This window comes from Giraffa tippelskirchi, chromosome 1 (assembly GCF_054371585.1).
Source record: "Giraffa tippelskirchi isolate mGirTip1 chromosome 1, T2T-mGirTip1v1.2.pri, whole genome shotgun sequence".
NCBI classification, from domain to species: domain Eukaryota; kingdom Metazoa; phylum Chordata; class Mammalia; order Artiodactyla; family Giraffidae; genus Giraffa; species Giraffa tippelskirchi.
The window spans coordinates 216,635,189-216,646,890 of NC_137275.1; the positions used below are offsets into that span (position 1 = coordinate 216,635,189).

The 11,702-nt window shown below is 44.0% G+C and overlaps 1 protein-coding gene across 1 annotated transcript; it reads right to left on the reverse strand.

The window, feature by feature from the left end:
* Positions 1–4,516: 4,516 nt before the first annotated feature.
* On the reverse strand, positions 4,517–6,717 carry LOC145516557 (uncharacterized). The gene is made up of 3 exons (XM_081517789.1): positions 6,522–6,717; positions 5,930–6,091; positions 4,517–5,613 (listed from the first exon to the last, which is right to left on the reverse strand). Exons 1-3 carry the CDS (start codon positions 6,715–6,717, stop codon positions 5,189–5,191), a joined length of 783 nt encoding a protein of 260 aa, XP_081373915.1. The 3' UTR covers positions 4,517–5,188.
* Positions 6,718–11,702: the final 4,985 nt, after the last annotated feature.

Below are 11,702 nucleotides of genomic sequence, written 5' to 3' on the forward strand. Positions count from 1 at the left end.
ATTGGAGTAGAAATAATTTCTCATTGGGCCATTTCATGTACAAACGTCACTCATTTAACAGTTATGTGTTGCGCTTTTATCATGTATGCAGATTGGATTGCTTGGGTTTGCTAGGTAATGAGAAAACAGTGGAGATTGAGACACAGCGTTTATTCACCCTCTTGTCGAATTTACAGTGGGGCAGGGGGCTGGTAAAATTATCCCAAATATTTTATTCTTTATTCCTGAGAAATACATAGCCTGTTTTGCACCTTCCACTTATATGTGCTTTAAAAAAAAGAAAACCAATGGAGTAAATTTTAGAATATCTAATTGACTTTATTAAAAGGTTCATGAATGGGACAGCATTTCATTTAGCAAACAGAAACACCATCTGAGGAGCTGTGCAGAATGGAGTATTTTTAAAGGTAGAAAAGTGCTGGGACAGGGGAGTTAGGATTATTTCAAACGAGGTCACTTTCCTTTGAGGGAAAGAAGGGGATGTCCCCAGTCCCAGCAATGCCTTCCTAGTCTTCTGACATCAACTTAAGAGCAAATTATGTTGTAAATATTGTGATGCCTAGAATTCTAGCATGGGTCCCATTCATTATCTCTGCTCCCTAGTGTTATACCTTAGTGAGAACCCCTAACTTTCAGTGCAGAAGGAACCTATGGTTGCATGGAATATTACTCCCATGATTAGATCCCAAATCAGTTGACTTTAAGTTGATAAAAATGGAGATAATCAGAGGGAATATTACTCCCATGCTGCTGCTGCTACTGCTGCTGCTAAGTCGCTTCAGTCGTGTCTGACTCTGTGCGACCCCATAGACTGCCAGGCTCTGCTGTCCCTGGGATTCTCCAGGCAAGAACACTGGAGTGGGTCGCCATTTCCTTCTCCAGTGCATGAAAGGGAAAAGTGAAAGTGAAGTCGCTCAGTCGTGTCCGACTCTTAGCGACCCCATGGACTGTAGCCTACCAGGCTCCTCCGTCCATGGGATTTTCCAGGCAAGAGTACTGGAGTGGGGTGCCATTGCCTTTAGATCCCAAATCAGTTGACTTTTCAGTTCAGTTGTTCAGTTGTGTCCAACTCTTTGTGACTCCATGGACTGCAGCACACCAAGCCTCCCTGTCCATCATCAACTTCCAGAGCTTGCTCAAACTCATGTTCATTGAGTTGGTGATGCCATCCAACATCTTAGCCTCTGTCTTCTACTCCTGCCTTCAATCTTTCCCAGCATCAGTGTCTTTTCCAATGAGTCAGTTCTTCACATCAGGTGGCCAACGTATTGGAGTTTCAGCTTCAGCATCAGTCCTTCCAATGAATATTGGAAGAGAACCCCGTGAATATTGACTTGAAGTTGATAAAAAATGGAGATAGTTGTGGTAGGCCTAATTTAATCAACTGAACCCTTAAAAGTGGCTGGACCCTTCTAGTAGTCAGAAATTCCAAATATGAGAAGGTCTGTGGATGGAGCTACATAGTAAAGACCTGAAAGCCACATCTGAGAACTGAGAGTGGTTTTTGGTCTACCACTAGCAAGACAGTAGGAAATGGCAACCCACTCCAGTATTCTTGCCTGGAAAACTCCATGGACAGAGGAGCCTGGTGGGCTACAGTCCATAAGCTCGCAAAGAGTCAGACATGACTGAGCACGACAATAACTAGCAAGGAGTTGTTACTCCTACAGCTGCAGAGTAAATGATTTCTGCTGAAAACCTGAGGGAGCCTGGAAGCATGTATTTCTCTAGTGGAGCCTGAGATTAGGACACAATCACCCAACACCTGAATTTCAACTTTGTGTACCCTTGATGGGAATCCAGCCATATCATGCTCAGATTTCTGACTTGCTGAAACTCAGATAATAAATTTGTGTTGTTTTAATCCAGTAAAGTTAGTGATAATTTGGTCTGCAGCAGTAGAAAACTAAAGATTCAGCAAAAATTGAAGGATAAATTGCAATTGAGATTCCTCTTCATCTACTGGAAACAAGCCCCTCCCTCTGTGTCCCAGATAGAGCATCTTTGAGCCTCACCATCTGAGTATAGCAATTGCTGCCCCTCAGCTGGTAAAGAATCTGCCTCCAATGGAGGAGACCTGGGTTTGATCCCTCAATTGGGAAGATCCCCTGGAGAAGGAAAAGGCTACCCACTCCAGTATTATGGCCTGGAGAATTCCATAGATTGTATAGTCCGTGGGGTTGCAAAGAGTCGGACATGACTGAGCAACTTTCACTCCTCAAATAAAGTCCTGATTTTGTCCCTAGAGCACAAGCCTAAGAGGTCCACTAATTATGTTTAAAAAAAAAAAAAAAGCTCTCTGCTTTCTATCTCCTCTCAGCTAGTTTTAAAAGGAGACAGGCAGACCAGTTTCTCCAGGCTTTGCTTGAACATTAGTGTTTCCTCACAAGTCCAAACAAATTCCAACATATCTCTAAACAAAAGGCTGTTTTCAACTGTAACAACTCTCCAAGCCCTTGATTCTGAGTAATTGTCTAATTATCCTCATAGAGCCCTTGGGAGGAGGCAATATTCAGAGACAGAACTGGGTGGAAAAGTATAGGCAAGGCAGGGTATGGATATTCTCTGCACTGAAGAGGAGGAAGGGAAGCAAAGAGGAGAGGAGAGAAATGAAGAATGAAGGAGTTTGGTAAGAATAGGTCATGGATTGGGGACCAGGAACATTTCAATTTACCCAGGAAGTTCCATCCTTTCTCTACATGGAAGAGTCAGTCAGTTTCCTAATTCAGAATAAACAGTAAAAGAGTGAATTTTTTTTTTTCTTTTTTGGCTATACTCAGTGGCATGCTGGATTTTAGTTTTCCAACCAGGGATCAAGTGTGTGCGCCCTGCAGTAGAAGCACAGAATCTTAACCACTGGACCACCAGGGAAGTCCAAAAGAGTGAATGTTAAATGTGAATCAACTTTGTAAATATTACAAGGATCAGTGTGTGAATTAAATATTACATGTGAATTTTAGTAAATGTTTAGGCACTTTCAACAGAGTATGATAATTGTCAAATCAAAGAAACCCCAGGAAATTGTCTCTGCTTCAGATAATCTCTGTTACCTCCTCTTGTATCATCAAACTCTATCTTCTATACAGTCTTAGGTACCTGAGTTAGAAACTCTGTTCCCTCCATTAGCCTGTAGTTTGGCTCTTGACTGTGTAGACTTTCTTAGAGTTGTCTCTAGAAAATGTCCTACAATTGGCCTTCTCTAAGACTTATTCACAAAAATAAAGAGAACTGTGTGATCCCACATGCAATGTTTTCTCGTTCATGCATTCGGTAATTCATTTTCTACCTGGAAATATCTATTGCACATCTGTTATGTGCCAGGAACTATGCCAGGTAGTATGAATACAAAGTGGGAAAAATCCTTAACCATGGGTCCCATTTAAAGAGCTTAGGATCCACGGGAGGAGACAAGTATTATTCAAATGAGCACACAGAATTAAAATTAGGACTATGATAAGTGCTGCAAAATGATACATGGTGCCATGAAAGCATGGAGTCTAGTCTTAGAATTATGTAAATCACCCAGAAGAAAGGATATGTCAGTTGATATTTGAAGAATAAACAGCAGTTTACTTAGCATTTCAGATTGATGAATGGCGTATGCAAAGCTTACTGCCGCCTCCCAACCGTGATCTTCACAAAGAAGAATCTGGAACCTTCCTCATCTCCTCGAGAGTCCTCCTGGGTCTCAAAAACCTCTGGCTCCATCCTTGATTGGGTCTCTATCCTCCTCCATTCTCTTGAAGGGACAGGTTCCCTTGGAGAAGATACCTTCATATTTTAAGTTTAAGGACACTGACTGTCACGGTTCTCACTGCCAGGGCTCTTGCCATGCAGCCCATCTCTCATCATCCATATTTATCATTCTATATTATGAAGAGTAAATGATGAAGTGAGACTCAAGAAGTGTGAGTCAGAGCAAGTGGAAAACCTTATGGATAGGCACAACACATCTGGGGCTTCCCAGGGGCTCAGCGGTAAAGAAACCGCCTGCAATGCAGGAGCCGCAGGTTCGATCCCTGGGTCAGGAAGATGCCCTGAAGGAAGATATAGCAACCCACTCCAGCATTCTTGCCTGGAGAATCCCATGGACAGAGGAGTCTGGTGGGCTACAGTCCATAGCATGGCAAAGAGTCGGACACGACTGAAGTAACTTAATGCACACACACACACGATACGTCCAATCAGTGAGACACAAAGTTCAATACAATGTTAAAAAGAACTTCTTTTTAAGAAGACATGACTTCAAGTTTTCATATTGGTTGGTATAAAGGTTGCAAAGGCATGACAGAAATACTGCATGTCTTAACTGAAGTGTTGGTAACATAGGTTCATATACTTTTGTGAACATTTTCTTGATGTGTGCACTTACATTGCTGTGGAATCTAGCATTCTAAGTAAAATCTCTTTAAAGTTGATACAGTGAATAGAGGGAATATGAAAAGGAAGGCTAATGAAAGATTCCAGACCCTACAAGAACACCTGCAAGGACACTTATAAATACACAGACAAAGGATTGTAATATTAAATTATTTATTGCAGTACATGTAGAACATTGTAGTCCATAAGTAAAAATGTAATTTTAATATCAACACCAAAAATCTACAAAGTTCATCATATAACCCAGATAGCTCATTTGATAGAGTTGTTCAAGGCAGATTTCTAAGCATAACCTTGAAGAAACCCAATCTCTGGTAAAACCCAAAAAAGACAATTGTTCTTTGCAGTGGAACCCACCCCTAGGAATCTACCTATTTCTACATCTATCTCTACATCAATCTCTACCTCTATCTCTACATCAATCTCCACATCTAGCTACCTGTAAGTCTTCCTCCTCCTCCTCTTCGCTCTCCTTTCCCTCTCTGTGTCCCTCTCTCTTTCTCATTTCATTTTTTCAAATAAAACAGGAAAATATGGACGGATAAAAAGACACAAATCACATCACTAGGGGACCCAATCTGAACTGCGGGATTGAAGAAGTGTCCTCTGAATGCATCTCCAGCAGACTGACTTCTGGACACGGTGATACATCTCCCTGAGCTGGGATGCAGCAGGAGCTGAAAGCTGGTCGCTGAACACCTTTCCCGAGACAGGAGGATTTCTGTCCTCTGTGGGGGAAACTCGTCGCCTCAGGGTACAAATACCTCCCCAGAGCCTTGCACTGCTTGAGGAATGGCGGGGAGCGCCCCTAAGGCCCAGGCGCCCAGGGCGGGTAGGGCTGCGTGCCCGGAGGTCGGTGGTGCCCGGCGAGCAGGGAATCGAGCGCCGTCAGTGCCCAGTGCAGGGCCGCGCCCGCGTGCGTCAGCTGCCAGGTGAGCCAGGCGCGCTGCGAGGCCGTGGGCTCCGTGCGGTCGGTGGCCATCGGTAGGAAGGCGCCCCCGGGGGCCCGCAACTCATCCAGGACCACATCAAGGGCTCCCATCTGGTTGGAGAGCTGGCACGTGAGCGCATCCAGGGGCGCGGCAGCTTCAGGTGACTGGGTTCTGCGAGGGCGCTTGGAGGAGGTGGGCCTGGACTCCGGGTTGTACTGGCAGCGTCTCTGGCCCCGGGCCCACACTGGCGATCGGAACCGGGCCCCTCTGTGCTGGAGACCCCCGGAAGTATGGGCAGAACCTAGGTAGGAGACAGAACAGGAGGGGTTCCTGTGATGTGCGCTGCCCCTGAAATTTCTCCTCAAATTCAGCATCGCCCCTTGCCTGTCCCAACACCTCCACCCGGCCTCACACCGCACCATACTTGACTCTGCTGGCCTCTTCCAACATCTGCTGGCACCCCGGGACAAGTCCTGGGTGCTTTCCTCTCGGCCTGTTCCCACTTCATGGGCATCTCACCAGGGTCAGAGGCTCTCTCCGCCCTCTGGGGGTCCAGTTTGCCCCTCAGGGCCTTTGCCCACATCCCCACCTCTACCAAGCCCAGCCCAGAAACCTACCTCCTCTGTGGTAAAGTCCTGCTCTGCAGCCGTTTGGATGCTCCTTAGCTCTCCACTGGGCTGGGGGTGGTCGTCCCCTCACCTTCTCTTCTCCACGGCTGTTTCTCTTGTGACTCTCGGGGGAGCTATCCTGGCTTCTGCAGCGCTTGTGCCTGGTGACCTCTGTGGGTGGAGAGGACAGAGTGAGTGTTCCCTGACCTACCTCTGGAATCTGGGGAGAGTGGGTTAGAGAAGGTTCCAAGTCCCACTGCTCCTCCACCGCCATGCCATCCCCTCCCCCAACTCTGGTTTCCTCCAGCCCCCCTCTCCCTCCACGAACGTCTCAACTGGACAGAATAGTTTCTGAGCTGCCTGGCAGGCATGCCCCAGGAAACCCTCTCTCAAGGTCAGACCTCAAGATTGGCATAGCTGGTAGAGCCCCGGAGCATGGGGGATCGGGACTTCACCCTGGGTTTCTCTCCCCCTTTTCAGAGGTGTCAAGGTCATATCTGGCACCGGTTCCTCTGTCCCGCAGCCCAGTCTCTACGGTCTCCCAAATTCTCTCCAGGATCACTCAAAACAGATGTCTGCAAACAAGACTCTGGCATCTTACCTGCTTTGCTCTGAGAGCCCTCTTGTGTCTCCGTGCTTCGTTTCTCTCTCTGTCTTTCTGAGGGATGTCCATCTCCTCCCTTCTCTTTTACAGACAGGTTTTCCTTGGAGGAAATCCTTCCATTTTCCCTGTGGGAGACACCTTGTTTCTGCTGGCCAGGTCTTCTGTCGCTTGCAGCCCCTTTTATTGTGTCCATGTCTCCCATCTGCAGCACACGTCTGGATGCCTCAGAAGTGGACTAGGGAATGACCAGGTGAGCAGAGGGTGTGGCCTGGTATAGCTTCCGGACAGCCCCCTGGGAATCACAGATTGGTCCTCAGGAGGATCACACCCCCGAGGGCATTTGCATGATGAGGTTAGCCTCTTTGGTACATCCCACTGACTTTCTTGGTCCTCAGGACATTGTAACTGTTAATTTCAGAGCATTTTGATTCTCTGCTCTATACTAATGTCCGAGAAGGACAATTTTTTAAAAATTTAAGGTTTTTTGATGAGGACAAGTTTTAGTCTGGATTGAATTTGTTAAAATATTGCTTTGTTTCTGTTTTTTTTTTTTTTTTTTTTTTAGCTGCAAAGCAAATGGGAACTTAGCTCCCCATCAGGGATCCAACCCACACTCCCTTCATTGGAAGGTGAAGTCTTAACCACTGGACTGTAGGGAGATCCCATGTAAGGGCAACTTTGTCTTATTTGTTTCATGCTGTTTTTTATCTATTTGTTTTCAACAATTTTGTGTATATGTATGTCTGTCAGCATGGGTCACTCTATGCCAGGGGTCAGCAAGGTGTTGGTATAAAGGACTAGAAAACCTTTATGGTTTGTTTTACTTGCATTCCCTTTGGCCCCTACTCAGGTATGCTGTCCTGACACAAATGCCACTAGAGACTGCAGCTGAAAAAACATATTTAAGCTCCAAATTACTGTTGTTTTTTTTTTAAAAAAAAAAAACATTGGTTGGACCTCTGCTCTCCGCATCATATCGAATTTTGAATTTAATTTTTCTTATTTTTCTCACTCTTGTTTCTTCTTTTGTCTGGATATGGACATATTTTTCAACTGGGATCAAAAGGTACAAAAAGACATAATAGGTGAGTGACAAAAATAACCTAGGACACAGCTTTGAGAGCATTGGTTCATGAATAATTTGAAGCATGTGATGGATATATTCACTGTCTCTAATTGCAAACAGTGTACTTGTGGGTGGAATAATTTCTGTGAATGAGCAAGAGGGAGCATATGGAGGGAACCACATTGTCTTTTCACAGAGCTACTCTTGTATAAAAACCGCCTCCAGCAGGTCTATGGGACCTCTAGTTAAGGTTGTTACTGCTGATGGCTGAGAAAACCAGCAGAAGCCAATCAGAATCTATTCTTATTAGACTCAAGGTATCCAGGCCTCAGAGTAAAGAGCTGGGTCACATTGAGACCCAGAATGAGAATGTTCACTCTGCTATACAGCTGAAACTAACAACATTATTCATCAGCTATACTCCAATGTAAAATAAAAAGTTAAAAAAGAGAAAAGAATGTTCTGTGGCTGTTGGGGCTTACAGGGTCCTTATCTGTTCTGAGTCTTCATTAACTGATCCTTGGATCCTGAGATGTAGCACACTATTTTCACACTAGTTATCTTTGGACACATATTGATATAAAGTATCACATATTCCTGGAAAGGGTACATGTTACGAGAGTGGGAATTAATTCCAAGTGCTCAAGTGCATGGAAGGCCCTGATCTCCCATCATCCTGGAGTCACTGTTGGGATTGTTTAGGTTTCATCTTTGAAAATAAATCCTTCAAGTGTAATCATGCTGATTGGCCTGGTGCATGCAGACTTACTGAAGTTTTCAAATCCAGTGTGGCTCCCCAAATAGGTTCACACAGGGGAGTCTGTATTCTTTATAATTTTGTTCAAAATATACAAAATTCCTGTACCCCAAAGGCTTGCATTCAGTGGACAGAGAATTTAGATTTCTAGAGATGTTAGACAAAACCAGTATAATGATTAAGGCCTGATGTGCACTCAGGAAAGGTGCTATCCTGTGACCTGAGTGTTGTGATTTATAGTAAGAAATATGTATTTGGTGTTTGTCCTGCTCTGGCACAGCTACTAAAGCCACTGGAATTTCTTAAGTGTGAAAGTGATCAATGGGCTTTGTTATGTTAATGAGGTGACCTTTGGAGAGCATCCCAGTGACCAAAGAATAGGGGCTGCCTGACCTTATCAGAACCCCATGTTACAGGGAGGAGAGAGGAGCTGGAGATTAAACCCATCACCAGTGTCTAATGAGTTACTCACATCTCTGTAATGAAGCCTCTGTAAAAACCCAAAAGGACTGGTCTGGAAAGCTTCCAGGTTGGTGAACAGGTTGCAATTTGGGGAGGAAACTCATGCCCTTTCCCTTTACCTTGCTTGAGGCACATCTTCCATCTGGCTGTCCCTGAGGTACAGCCTTTTATTACAAAATGATAATCTAATCCATAGAAGATTTCTCTGAGTTCTATAAGCAAATTAATTGAACCCAAGAAGGGTCATTGGAACCTCCACACTCTAGTGGATCCACCAGAAGCACAGCTGCTGACCTGGAGCTGTGAGTGCATCTAAGGTGGGGGAGGGGCTGTCTTGTAACCCGGAGCCCTGAACCTGTGGAATCTGAAGTTTTCTCTGAGTACAAAGTGTCAGGATTGTCAGACACCGAACTAGTGTCGGAAATTGCTTAGTGGTGTGGGGAAAACACACTGTCACTTTGAACTTGTACTGGAATCTTACCACCCTTCCCTGGCTCCTGTCACTGCCCACTGCACGTGGGGCTCTTGCACTCATAGGACCCTCTGGGTTCAGAACTGGCAAGATGTCAGGCACTGTAAGGGTCAGGGAAAGCAGACCAATAGCAAGTATAGCCAGTACGGCTGACTCTTCTTTATTTACCATGAACTTATACTTCTCAAAGGAAGATAATTGAATTATTTTCCCATGACTCATTCTGGAATCTGGTGTCTTCTGATGTTTGATTTACTTGGTATCCACAGCATTGGGTCACTTTGCTGTTACTGGTAGCTCCTTTCCTTCAGCTCAACCACCCATCATGAGCAGCAGAAACCCTTTCAGAAGAAAATAGTTTTTGATCACTTTCTCTAAGGCAGTTATGTTGGAACACCAAGCGTTGCTTTTTTGTTTGTTTGTTTTAATTGTCCCTACTCAGAGCATTTCTAGGTAGAAAAAAGACCATCTAGTCTGTGCTAATGTGAAGATAGAAAAGTTTTATACTGGCCACTACATTTCCTATTGAGAGGCTCCCTGACCAGATATCTTGGACCATGTGAAATGAGTAACCTCAAGGAGAATACACCTTTGCCTTTCTTAAGTTTTTTTGTGGGGGCCACGCTGCTTGGCATATGAGATCTCATTTCCTGGATCAGGGATGGAACCTTGGCCCCATGCAGTGTAAGCCTAGAGTCCTAACTACTGGTATGCCAGGGAATTCCCACATTTCTCTTTCAAATTCTACCAAGTATTGGGTTGACCAAAAAGTTCCTCAGCTTTAAAAAAAAAAAAAGACACTTTTTTCATTTTTATCAAGAACTTTATTGAACAAGGTATTTGCTGTTTTGTTCCATTGCTGCTGCTGCTGCTGCTGCTAAGTTGCTTTCAGTGCATGAAAGAGAAAAGTGAAAGGGAAGTCGCTCAGTCGTGTCCGACTCTTAGCGACCCCACGTACTGCAGCCTACCAGGCTCCTCCGTCCATGGGATTTTCCAGGCAAGAGTACTGGAGTATGATGCCATTGCCTTCTCCACTACCTTCTTTCATTTTTCAGGTAACTTCATAATTTCATTTTCCCAAAACTTTTTATCTTTCTGAGCAAAGAACTATTCTGGGTGCCCTTTACAGTCTTCCAGGGAATTGAAGTTTTTTCCAATAAGAGAATTTTGTAATGACTGAAATAAATGTAAATCCAAATGTGCAATGTCTTGTGAATATGGCCAATGAATCAGAACTTTCAAGCCAAGCTATAACAGCTTTTGCAAAGCAACATGCAGTCTTGCATTATCCTAATGGATGATTGGCCTTCCCAGGTGGCTCAGTAGTGAACAATCCACCTGCCGATACAGGAGATGTGAGTTGGATCCCTGGATTGGGAAGATCCCCTGGAGAAGGAAATGACAACCCACCACAGTGTTCTTACTTGGGAAATCCCAAGGACAGAGGACCCTGGCAGCTACGGTCCCTGGGGTCTCAAAGAGTCGGGCATGATTGAGTGACTAAAACAACAACAACCAAGATTATGTATTTTCTGTGGACTAATTCCAGCCGATTTTCATTGAGATGCTGTTTTCAGCTGGACTGATTGGAAGCAGTGTTTGTTGGAATTAATGCTTTGGTTTTCTGAAAGGAACTCATAATAGAGGACTTATTCCAACGCCACCATATACATAACATCTCCTTCTCTGGATGAGACCAACTTTCATGTTGTTGTCAGTGTCTCATTTCACCGGCCCCATAATCTCTTCCATTCCACATTATTGTACAATAACTTTTCTTCGTCCACCACAATTTTATTTAAAATCAGAACAGTTTTATTACGTCTCAGTAGAGAATCACATGTGGGAATGATCAAGAAGGCTTTTTTCACCTAACTTATGTGGAACCCAAACATCAAAGCAATTAATATAACCAGGCTGGTGCAAATTATTTTCAACACTTGATTTGGATATTTTGAATGTGTCTGCTCTCTCCCAAATGGCATAACTTGATTGTCCTCAGTTAATGTCTCCATTTGATTGCTATCAACTTCAACAGGTCTACCAGATCATGGACCATCACCCAGTGAGAAAACCCCAGCAGTAAAATTTAAAAACTACTATTGACACATTTGATCAGTCACAGCACCTTCTCCATATACTGCACAAATCTTTTTTATGCATTTCAGTTGCTTTTTTATCTTTCTTGAAATAATAAAACGTATATACCAAAAATGCTGTCTTTTCTTGCATCTTTGATATTATAATGCCTACACAAAAATTCACCAATTTTGATGTTTTGTTTAATGAACAGTGATATGAGAGCTGTAACATACAACAAAATTGTTTTGAATAAAGTTAAAAACAGCCAGGCCCTGCAAGAGCCATCTTACAGAAAAAAAAGAAAAAAGAAGCTTTTGGCTAACTCAATATGTGAGCAGT